Below are 12,954 nucleotides of genomic sequence, written 5' to 3'. Positions count from 1 at the left end.
TTGCTTTTATTGATCATACATAAACTGGTTTGGGAGCATTCTTGGCTGATGAGCAGGGCACAGATTCTTCAAACAAAGAACACGAGGTTCGGTGTCGTCGCCCTCGCTCTTGTGATTTTTCCAGGGTTGACACCGGGAGCAGTTCTTTGACTTGCATGGTACCTCTCTGCCTCTTTCCCACTCCCTTTAGAAGAACTCCCTGACCTTGTGAGAGGCAGAGTGCCTTCTTTCCATCTCTTTCAAGGCCAGGAAGACCCTGGGTTACAATAATTTAAAATATTATGTTAAAAATAGTTTTTAAAACTTGCAATTACAAAAAACACAAAATCACAAAAAACAGGGTGAGTTCTGAAAATATTTATCCCAGGTGTCAAGAGACGGGGTAAAAAGGTGCATCAGTGAAGATATAATATTTCAAAAAAGAATGTAATCGGCTAGACAGAAATTATTACCTAAGGCAAATTTAATTGTGTGGGGTGTTTTGCATGGACATCATTGACCAAGGAAGTCCACAAAAGTTGCACCTTCTTAATGTGCATTTATATTTGCCAGATAGAAACACTCCTGTTGCAGCACCAGTTTTCCCATGTAGCGATTTAGGAATAAAGCAGCCATCATTTGCCATTTAGCACCAACGTGTATTGAGTGCTGTTGGAACTTGTGCTATGGGGTCTCAAACGTTGCTGCGTTGAAGAAGTGGAAACCAAGGGGCATCAAAGCAAACTCTTTCCCACCCTTTTTCAAAGGACTGAATGATATTATTTCCTTGGTATTTCAAATTGATTGAATGTCAAACACAAAGGAGCCTCTGTCTGTGGTGGAAAATCCATTGCTCCTATTGTGTTAAGTTATCATATCCATCATTTTGAAAGAAAATGTCAGCAGGTGCTAGTATCTCCATCTTCATCTAACAGGTTTCCCATTTCAATTCATTCTTGGTGCTTCATAGCTCTCAAGCATATTTATGAAACCCTAGTTTATTAGAAGCTACTAGATTATTCAAAGCAGCTGCCGTGCTCTGCTTTTTATATCCACATCCCACAGAATCACCTCAGCGTTAAGTGAGGCTTTGGGCCTCACTTTTGAACTTGCTGTTTCTGTTTTCATAGTGGTTAAAAGGCAATCTTGCATGCCCAACACAGTTACAGTGAACAGGATTTTGGGAAGACTCCTTTGGACTCTCCCCAGCACCACCCAGTTGATACTATTCCTTTCCTTTTCGGAGTTAAGTAAGCTGTTCCAGTCAATAGCTAGCTTTTCTTTTTTATATTTTTTGCAGTCATTGGGAAATGGAAAGGTTCCTGCACTGTAGTAGGTCCTTGTTGTGGTTGGATGCCATTAGTATGAGGATCCTGTCTGCTCTCAGGAAGAGGTGTATCCCCAAAAGGCAGACTGCCCTACATCCACTAGAACAAGCAAGAATTTACTAGGAAGGGCCAAATTTGAGGCCCTGCTTCATTTCCCAGTAGAGGAGGATTAACACGTTCCCTACTCTGAAGGAAATGCTTAGCCACTGGACCTCATAGCTGAATAATTTTGTGGAAAGGTTAGTCTGGCCCTGCATTTACATCTACTGTAAGGTTACCAGATTTTTTTCACTGAATCCGGGGACACTTTTCAACTTCAGTGGATTTTGTATGGGGACTGATTTATAAATCCGGGGACTGTCCCCAGGAACGGGGACGTCTGGTAACCTTAATCTACTGTATATTGCAAAAAGACCCGTTTTAGTATTTTGAGGAAGCCGGAGGTACTTTCCGTAGATAGCATCCAAAGGTAACTTCCACCAATAGTCATTGTGAGTGTCTGAAACTCACATGTTAGAGTTATTGTCTGTGTAATTAAAAGCAAGTGCATTGAGCTTTTCTTTGAACCTCAGTTATTTTATAAATACATACCATTGGGGTTGCATCATATCAGATAAGAGTGTCATCTTATGAGCCGTATGAGCAGCTTTAGCTCCTATGTATTACGCAGGGCTACCTTCTTATCAGCCTGTTGCAACAGATGGTATGCATCACTTTGGAATAAATCATTCTGCTTTTATTCTCCAGTGACATTATAGGCTACATTCACATTATTACTGACTCAAAGAATACTTAGTAAAATGTTTAGAACGAAGCATTCCACTAGGAAGAAATCAACTGTCTCTCAAATAGATTCCTCCTTCAAGGTTAGCACACTGTGACAGTGCTGTTTGAAATATATATTGATCATTCATGAACGATCGTTACCTGCTCAAAATTCTGGGGATTTGAAAGTCATCTAATCAAACTTCCTAAAAGAGACAGGATCCCTCACAAACATTCCAAACACTTTATCAGGCACTTGAATAGTATGCAAGAAAGCTATAGCACCTATTTAGGATCAATTTAGGTATACAGGGCTGTGGTTTTTTAGGGCTTTCAAGGTTAGCCAAACACTTTGAATTGAGCTCAGAAATGTACTGGGAGTCAATATAGATCCTTTTAGATCTTTCCAAGTCTTGTTTCTCTAGTTACTGCTGCTGTGACATTGCCTCAGTTTAGACATCCCATTTCTGATTTTTCAAACCATGGATTGAAGCTCCACTTTTTAATTTGCAACATGCTGGTTTGCCTAATTAGGACATCACCCACCATGCACCTCCCCTATAAACTGTTTTTAAGCCAGACTTCTTGGAGTGCAACAAGACCACTACCAGAAACTCCATCAGTTAACTTTGGTTTTAGTATTTATGTACTTCAGCCTAAATTGTTTTTATATATATATATATTGAATTTTTTCTGCGTTTGCTAAATTGTTGATTTTTGTCATTTTGAATCTGTTGACATGCTCTGTATTCTTTATATTTGTATTTCCAGTGTTCTCTGTTTTGATGCTTTGAATGTTTGTTGTGAGCCGCTTTGGGCACAGCTCATTGTGGAAAAGCAGCATATAAGTATAACCAACCAACCAAGGAGCCAATGCACTTCCACAATAGCAGAGATTGAATTGGTCAACTTTTCCTTTTTAAGTACACAGTGCCACTCCACTAGCTTCAGAACACCTTCGCACATGCTTATATAGTTAACTATGGATCCTCTGCCTTCATATGAAACTGGAAGCATCTGCCCATTTGTGAGGAACTGGAGGAGCAGGGAAGCATGATCTTACATGTAAAATATTTCTGAATAAATCTGTATGCTATGATTCATTGCAGAACCACAGACTGGATTTCATATTGCTTTTAAAATGCTGGATGCAGACGGGAATGAACATTTAGAGAAAAAGGAATTTTTTAAGGTATGAATGACAATATTTCCCCAAAAAAACCCAACCCTTTTTTAATTTATGGAATTACCATATAACTTACAAATGAAAAGTGCAGTTGATCAAGATTATTCCTTCCTCATCTGCTTTGTACACAAGAGATCATGTCTTCACTTGAACAACTGAGGAAATTAAAACCTTTTGCAACCCTTTTTCATTGAAGTTCTGAGTTAAACCGAGAACATTTTTTTTAAAACCAGATTTCCTATTTTTACATTTGGATACAGGTGGCAATGAACTTATAGCGAACCTGTTGTTCCTTAACTAACATGGTTGATCAAGAACAGTGCTTTGGTGTCAATAGCTAGGGTTAAGAGTTTATTTAATTTTAAAATTACGATTATTTATATATGTGGAATAGACGGATCTATATCTACCCATACAAGCAAAACTGCAGAAAATCCATCTCTAGAGAGAGGCTTCCATTGTAGAAATGGAAAGAGAAGGTATATTTAGCCTTTTTATTATGAATACTATGAAGTGCACACTTGAGGTCAAAGTCAAATGTGCAAGCCTTTTTAATTTGAATAGAAGATAATGTGTTTTGCTGTTGAGACCATCTGGAGAGGGGATGGAGCTACTTCAGTTTCAGTGCCAAAAAGAAATGCAACCACTGGGATGGAATTAACCCTTAGGGGACCTAACAGGCTTCCTGGCAGCAGAAGAAAATGGTGCCCTCCCACCCTACCAGGTTCAAATGAAGGTAGGGCAGATTATGGATGACTTGGAAGGAAAATCCTTGTATAGCCATGACTCCTTGCCTCACCTTACTAGCGCTTTTGCCATAGCTGTAAATGGCAGCTGCTAGTGCGTTGGCACATTTCTGTCACATGTCCCCCATTCCCTTGTTTCGTCATCTTTCAACAGTATTAAAGGTTGGGATAAATAGAGGAAATAATGCCCTATTCCCCCCCCCCAGCTTGCCTTGCCTGAACAAACAGACCACAGATGGGTGGTCTTGCTGCATGCACTGCTAGGAAAAGGGTCGCTGTGTTCAGTGTTGGGTTTCAGTGCTCATCAACTAATGACTGGACAGGGCCAGGTGCAAACTATTTAGGGGAAATAGTGCCATTTCAATCCTAACCTGCCAAAACGATCACCTGGTGTTGGCATGAGGAATCGGAGATGAAGGCTAAGGATGATAAAGCAGCAGGCTTTGGGAGCATCACATTATTCGAAGGGAAAGTTATGCGCTGCTTGTCTCCCAGTGATAAACATACTTTTAAAAGCACCTCTCCTAAGCAACTCTAAATCCTCTGCTTTCTATCTCTATCCGTGCTGTAACCATAAATAATAAGTCCCTTGTTTTTTTTTATTTTTGCTGTCCATTTGAGGACTGGTGCTAACATCTTTGGAAGGTAGGTGAGCTTTGCAGTGTGCTGTGCTAAATCTCTTGCTAGAAACCCAGCCTCTGAAGAGATTTGTGAGTACATGTAATTACAAATGTTTCCCAAAGAGAGGTTGCTGCCAGGAGTCTGCTGAATGACTTGCTAGAGATTTATAGTAAGCTGCAAATGGATTTCTTTATTTGCTGGAGACCTTATTTTTGGATCTGAACTTGTTAAAGAATGGTATGACACGAAATTGTCAGGTCATACTTGGATCATTTAAAAAAATGCATAAGCAAAACAAAACTAGTGCTTTGTGAGCATGTAAGTATTTCACATGCAGTCTTAATGCACCTTATGAAACTGTCTTATATAGAGTCAAACAATTGGTTCGCCTAGCACAGTTCTTACTCCGAATGGCAGCTGCAGTCAGAGGTCTCCAGGCCCTTCCCTGCTTTGCTGCCTGAGAACCCTTAGCTAGAAGTGCCAGTGCGGTGTAGTGGTTAAGAGCGGTAGTCTCGTAATCTGGGGAACTGGGTTCGCGTCTCTGCTCCTCCACATGCAGCTGCTGGGTGACCTTGGGCCAGTCACACTTCTTTGAAGTCTCTCAGCCCCACTCACCTCACAGAGTGTTTGTTGTGGGGGAGGAAGGGAAAGGAGATTGTTAGCCGCTTTGAGATTCCTTCGGGTAGTGATAAAGCGGGATATCAAATCCAAACTCTTCTTCTTCTAGACTTGGAACATTCTGCATGAGCAAAGCATATGAGCTGCCATTGAGCCTTGTAGATTATGTCAGTATTATTATAGCACCTTTCAAGTGCGAAGGGTGAGATGGAGAGAACAAAGCTTCGCAAACTCGTGGCTGAAGCAAGGTTTGGACCAGAGACTAATAGCCCAAGTATTATGCCCATTTAAAAACTTGACTTCCGTGTTAGAAGGAATTACTTCTTTAAAATGGCCTCCAAAGGCATATGTGTTCTTACTCTGCTTTGGTCCCATTTTTATGTATTTCTGTTCATATTTCATGATTTCTGAAAACTTAGCAGTCAGATGTCAGTCCTTCCCCTCCCAATCTCTCCCAGCATTTCCCTTGAAAAGCCTTTTCCTGATAGTTGGAGGCCCTCCTGAACAGCATGGCCAATTCTGTGGGCATTTGAAATGGGAGTAGGACATACGAAATACCCAAAATTGGACAGAAGGGAGGAGAAAGATTGGTTGCTGTGGAGGATTCCATTCATGCAACCTGCTTGTGGTTATTCAGCCAGAAAGCTTGTATCAGAAATGATGAGTGTGTTTATCCCCACTACGGCATACCCATTTCTCCAAAACAAACTAAAGAAAATGCCCACAACACTGAACAGGTTGGGGAAAAGTAGGCAAACTATCCCCATTCCCATCCCCACTAACTCTCCTGGCCTATCACCCACTATTTCAACACGCAGCACAAAACCGCCAGATTAAAACCTAGCAAGCCATAGGCCTACACTGTCTAAAAGACTTCTACAAAAACAACAAACCCATACCAATACAAGAAATACAAGACAAACTATGGGACACCCAAATACCTTGGCTAACACACCATCAACTACATGCCTTCTTAAACAATCCAGCAGTAAAATCAGCAGCCACTAGGCCCTTGACCACCTTCAAAAACCTTCTGACAGCAGAGGGACATGGCAAAGGGATGGTATCCACAATATACAAAATACTGCTCCAAAATCCCACAACCCCCCTTGACGCAATTAAAGAACAATGGGAGCCCAACATAGGCTATGAAATTAACCCTACCCAATGGATTAGAATGTGGTCTAAACCTCCCTTTAAGTCCATATCAGCCAAAAAGAAAGGAACTTACTCTGAAACTCACCTACAGGTGGTACTTAACGCCATGGAAACTGGTGCTGATACACCCAGGAACCTCACTAAGATGTTGGAGAGGCTGCACTTCCACAGGCACATACAGTGGTGCCCCGCAAAACGAATGCCTCGCAAGATGAAAAACTCGCTAGACGAAAGGGTTTTCCGTTTTTCGAGGTGCTTCGCAAGACGAATTTCCCTATGGGCTTGCTTCACAAGACGAAAACGTCTTGCGGGTTTGCTTCCTTTTTCTTAAAGCCGTTAATACCTGGGGAATCCGCGCTCCGCAAGACGAAAAAATCGCAAGACGAAGCAACTCGCGGAACGAATTAATTTCGTCTTGCGAGGCACCACTGTACCTCCACATGTAGGAGGAATGCCCTAAAATCCAACCCTTCTGGACACCAGTCCTACAAGAGATATGCAAAATAATTAAACAGGTATTAGAACTCACCCCAGAACTGGTCCTACTGAGCATCTTTCAAGATCGTTATGACCACTCACATCATACAGAGCTTATAACCCACCTACTCTCAGCAGCCAGAAGCCTCATAGCCAGACAATGGAGAGACCTGTCAGTAGTAAACATGGACCAGTGGTATCAAATTGTATGGGAAATGGCCTTACTAGAAAAGCTAACCAATAAACCGAAACTGACATGGGGACAAATAGAAGAGGATGCCTTTACCCCAGTATGGATCCCCTTTATCACATACACAGCCCGACAAGACAATGACAAGAGTCCACCGACAGCATATGAATAAATCTTGCTTACCTGACCCAACAAGCACCCCCCCCAAATGCAAACAAACCCCACTGCAGACAACCACAGAAAACCAACCACACCTTGCCCCCAATACCTCTCACTACCAAGGAAATGTAATAAATGAATAGAAAGAGAACCTACCCAGTTGATGCTGACACAAAACCCCACATGTACACTATATAAAAGAATATGTCTCACTACCCCACCCCTCCCCTCCTCTCTCTCTCCTCTTCTTCCTCAACCGTATACAGTAGTACCTCCATTTATTTAACCCTCTGATTACGTAAACTTCGTAATGTGAAAGTGGCTAACCTGGAAGTATTTGACTGGGTTTTGCCATGTGCGCATGTGCAGAAACGGTCCTCTGGTTGCGAAAACCTTTGGATCCGGCCGGATCTTTGGAACGGATCCCGTCTGCAACCAGAGATACCACTGTACTTTACTCAGCACTAATGTCTCACAACAAATGTAACTGATTTGTAAGAAAAACTGTACAACCTAAAAAAAGAGACAAGGCATGTACGTTTGTAAACCAAGAAAATCTAAAAGAAAAAGAAAAAGAAATGATGAGTGTGATCTTTAATGCTTGAAAATTGTGTGTGGATCATTCATTTCACGTGTTACCAGATTCCTTAATGAAAAGCACTGGATAAATGTGAAAGCTCCATCACATGTGACGAATGTGTATAAAGGCTTTTCACTCAGGGTACCTGTGCAGAGAATTTTACAGTTTGTGTATGGTAAATAGCACTGAGAAAGAAGCTATCTGTTAAAAATGCTTTGGTATGAAAAAGAAGATAGTAAATGGAAATATATATCACTTTTGTTTTAGCTGCAGAAAATAATTGGGACACAAGATGAGCTTAAAACAGCTTTAGGAGATGAAACACTATCTCAGGTAGGTCTTCAGAGAGTGTGATTTTCTTTCTAGCAGGTTGTTCTGGCACTAAGGCACTGTTATCTTTTAAACATTATTCCTTTCACAGCTTGTAGCTGATTGCATCCATGTCAGCTCTGATGCTTCATTAAATGAAAGCATCTGATCAGTTGACCTTGCTTTTTGCATGTTCTTAGTAAAATAATTCCAATTGAAAAAGAATTCTTTTATTTAATATGTAGTCACGTCTAAAGGGAGACTTTTAGTATTATACTTAGCTGACTTGATCAAAGAACAATAAATGCACTTCCAGGTCAGTTTGGTACCCCTACTTCCCAAGTTAAAATTAATCTTTCAGACCCTGCCAATAAAGTACTAAACATTAAAATACTAACTAGAGTCAAAAAGCTTATTCTACTCTTCAACCCCACATCCAAGACCATCTCTGCCATATATTTCAAAATCAGAATACAAATAAATACTTTGCTTGGCCTTATATGGACAAATAAAAATCTTAAGACTATAGAGGAGAAGCTCAGTTTAATTGACTATTTTTTGAGAATTTAAATTAAATTCCAAAGGAAAGATTTGTTTTTTAAAATCATTAATAGTCTTGGACATCATGATCTAAGCTTTACTCATAGCTTAGGACAATTTGATTTATGGAAGAAATGCAAGACCTATTGATAGAAACATCTAGTATTAAATTTTAAAAATAAATGGTCTTAACTGTTGTTATTTTACTCTGTATAATATGCTGTTTTATATGTCATGTTGGAAGCTATCCTAAGAATACTACATAACAAAGTCTGGTCTAAAAGAAATAAAATTAAAAGTTAAATGGAATGGGGCTAATGTTTGATGGCTAGAAGACTTTCAAGTCATATTTTTCTTATGCATAAAACCTGAGTGAAAGAAAGCAATGGAATTTGAAATAACAATGAATAACAATCATTTATTGTCCACACTTCTTTTACAATACAAATGAGAAGTGGAACAGGTAAAAGAATTTGATTCATTTGGCTTGAGGCAATGGTTTGTATCCAGTGCTGTCTGTTCATGAGCGGAATGAACGTCTGCTCATGCAATGGGACCTTTCCCTCCTCTCCTTGCTGCCCCCCCCCATGTGCCCACAAAAACTGCTGCAGGGCATAGGAGCCAAATCCTAGGAGCCAAGGTCTCTTCAGCACCCCCAATATATTTGAGGGGGCCAGGAACTCCCCAAACTTGATGAACATTGGCATTCAGATGGTGTGCGTGGCACCACGACTTGTGATTGATGACATGGAGTGGGGCTTACCTGCCCCTCCCCATATTATATTCAGATTGGCACCCCTGCTCTGGGGGGTTGGGGGACACTGGAGCAGATTTGAGGAGCATGCAGTGGGGGTGGGAAGGAAGGAAGGACCATTGCTCAACTGGCACTCATGCAACTTTAGAAGTCAGCCATCGGACCTACTATTGAAATATCAGTTTGAAAATATCTATGATAATAATTAAGCATTCAGTTTTCCTCAAATACTGATATTTGGGAGAATTTCTACACTACTAATTGGTCAACATTTATCACCTGAAAATCAGGTGCTATATATTTCGGTTTGCTATATTGTTTTTTAATCTTAGGAAGTTTAGTTTCCTATATCCCCTGCAAAAGATTGTTTTCTTTCTAGTTCGGATTATCTTGTTGTGTATCTTCTTTTTTTCTTTCAAGTACTATGTTAATGTAAAAAACATAGTGGCAGTATTCTATAATTAATGATTTATGAAGTTACATTATTTGTTAGGTTTGCATAAGTATGTAAGTTTTTGTTGGTATTTAAAAATGTGCAGTATTTCTATTTAGTTTTTATTTTTAAAAATACTGTAAAATACAGCACACATACTGAACAATTTTTGGGTGGCTTAGGGATGGCTCATGTTACTTCATTTAGTGAAAAGTGTCATGGAACAAATGAAGAGTGCTACCTGAACTATAAAATGTGTTGTCATGTGTGCAGAAAGCATGAAATACACTGAACTAATGCAACTAGTTGATTATACTGAAAGCCAAATAACCATTAGTATTTAATCTTATGAATAGATGGCTGTCTTTCATCTTGCCTCTTCAGCAGAGTAAAATACACACCGGCTATTTAGATGTCACAAGAACATTACATTGAAATCCCCATAGACTCCACGTTGCTTAGTGTGTTGTTGTGTTCAAAGAAATGAGACTTAGGCTAAGTGGTGAAAGAAACACATAATCTAAAAATATTGTATTTTGTGTCTGTGGCTTTAGCCTTTCAAAGGGATGGAATAGCTGAGCTATGTTAAATACTTTATTTGTTTTCTACAGGCCTTTTTTCCATAAGGAAAAATTCAAATATAGAGCATTTGTAGAATTATTTAACCATTAATGGGAAATGTAGATCTTGAGCCAATGTAGAGCTTTAACACAAGAGGTATTCTGACAAAGTACTGATGTGCATTTTTTCAGGAGCCAGAATCAGAAGACCCTGATATTAATACCATGTTACTGGTCCACTTCTTTGGAAGAGGAGGAAAAAAGAAGCTTCATTACTGTGAATTTCACAGGTAGCACTGAAAAATGATAGTAATTAACGCTTCGGTTGTCATCTTGGTTTGCTCTGTGTTGTGAGTTTTTCAGATCAATCTGTCTATCAGATACTACAATTCACTATTTTGGCTTGTCTTAGTATTTTAACTCAAAGAGATCCCAAATAACTTTTTATATTTAGTAGCACACCATGGGAATTGCGTCAGACATCTTGTCCACATCCCATTGGGTCTCTGGACTCCTTTGGGAAGAAGGACAGGGTATAAATTGAAAACAACAACAACAACAACAACAACAACATGTGTATGCCTTCACCCACATTTGCCAGGAGGTTATGACCACACTTGTAGCTGTGACACCATGGAGTAAACCCCCCAACAAACCACAGTCCCCAGGATTCCATGGGGATTACCACCATGCATGCTGCAGTTTTGTGTGGCTCATGCTGAGGTCACAATATCCCTTGACAGACTGCATACTGCTTATCTCTACTGCAAAAAAAAACACCACTTTGTAAAGGTTGATGACACCTAAATGTATCATAGAACAAAAAAATGCAGTTTGCCCAATCTCTCCATTGTTAGGATAGAGAAACTGGGTGAACCATATTTTTTGTTCTACAGTTATTCGTTCAGAAATGCGTAATTGTAGACTAATGCATAATGAATTTCATTACCCTCTATAAAGTGTTTGGGGGTTTTTTTTGCAGCAGAGGCACCTCAGGTGAGAAATATCACCTCTGTGGCTATAAAACCTTGGGTTGCTCTTCCCAGAGCAGCCTGCTTGGCCTAATCTTGTTTCTGAGGGTGAGAGTCAACATCACATGTGACAGGATTTTACTTTGTTCCCAGAGCTCTGCATGCTCCTCCCACATCTACTCTGCAGGGTCTCCCAGTCTTTCATAGCAGATCTTGGGAGTGTACAACAGGCTGCATGGGGGAGGAAGGGGAAATATTTGTGTAACCAGAAATCGGTTGAGCAAGTAAGACACCATCGTTGGATATCGCCCTAAATGTTTAGTGAGACCATTGATGTTTAGCTATTGATGAAGTCTTTGACTCCTTTTATACTTGTTAGTCTTTTATGCAGAATATCACCGTGTAACAAACTGCTTCCAATACTTGTAATTTGTGTTGCACACTGCTTGGTGTATTCTTTGTGTAGAAAGCCAGTACTGAAATGTAATAGGTTTTGGAAACATGGAAAGCCAACTAAATATTAAACCTAGACTGCATGAAATCCAATCTTAATCAACCCTTAGCTACCACTGGCATTACTAATATTAGAAAGCCTTTTAAAGCGATGTTTAAAAGCACATTAAAACTTTGCATCCATTGAAAGTCTAGGCTGATGTTTAAGTAAAAATATCCTAGTTACTTAAACTTGTATGCTAACTCAACTCAATCCTTTTATTTGCAGAATCATCTGCAAATCAAGTCTGTCTACTTTAACTCTATTTAAGAAACTCCCTCAAGGCCACTTCACATATTAGTTGTCATTCATAGGAGTTCTTCTATAAATCACTCCTCTCTTGGAAAACACAGCTTGGGAGGTATTTCTACCTATATTGGCTCAGGAGTTCAACTAAAAATTGCACAGGAGAATCTGGGAATACACACACAATGAACTGAAGCAACATCATAAAGAAGAGTGGGCCACAATTCCTCCACAAGGATCTGAGAGAATGATAAAGTCATATAGCAAACGATTACAGTGGTACCTCTGGTTACGAACTTAATTCGTTCTGGAGGTCTGTTCTTAACCTGAAACTGTTCTTAACCTGAAGCACCACTTTAGCTAATGGGGCCTCCCACTGCTGCCGCGCCGCCGCCGCGTGATTTCTGTTCTCATCCTGAAACAAAGTTCTTAACACGAGGTATTATTTCTGGGTCTGTAACCTGAAGCGTATGTAACCCAAGGTACCACTGTATTACCCTCCAGCTAACGTTTGGTTTCTGCCCCCCTCCCCAACAGACCAGCATGGTTTTCTGCAATTTGTCTCCTCTCAGCCAAACCAAGAATGGAGAGGTGTTTCAAATGCTGTGCAAAACGTTTCCTCCCACTGATTTCAGGTGCACACCAACCTTCAAATAAACAAGCCTTTGAAGTTCTTAAAGATATTGAGAATTCTGTTGAGTTAGCACTCCCTCTGCTCCCTTTTCTCTACAGTAGGGGTTGTTAACAAAGCAAAGGCCAGAGTGCACCCGTAAAAGCTTGTTTGCATTTATAGTGCGAACTGGAATGTCTCAGGTAATTAGATAAAATCCTGCATTGACCC

At 40.0% G+C, this 12,954-nt stretch overlaps 1 protein-coding gene across 1 annotated transcript in view; it reads left to right on the top strand.

The window, feature by feature from the left end:
- Nucleotides 1–12,954, top strand: part of MICU2 (mitochondrial calcium uptake 2) — a 68,017-nt gene that overhangs the window by 47,246 nt on the left and 7,817 nt on the right. Inside the window, exons 6-8 of the mRNA XM_081860559.1 lie at nucleotides 3,182–3,264; nucleotides 8,075–8,140; nucleotides 10,596–10,693. Of these exons, the coding sequence (XP_081716685.1) occupies nucleotides 3,182–3,264; nucleotides 8,075–8,140; nucleotides 10,596–10,693 (247 nt within the window). The remainder of the gene's footprint in view (nucleotides 1–3,181; nucleotides 3,265–8,074; nucleotides 8,141–10,595; nucleotides 10,694–12,954) is intronic.

This window comes from Podarcis erhardii (genome assembly GCF_964252035.2).
Source record: "Podarcis erhardii genome assembly, chromosome: 4".
In the NCBI taxonomy this organism is placed as follows: Eukaryota; Metazoa; Chordata; class Lepidosauria; order Squamata; family Lacertidae; genus Podarcis; species Podarcis erhardii.
Note: the sequence above shows the minus strand (reverse complement) of the source record. Positions and strands in the feature narration are given on the sequence as shown.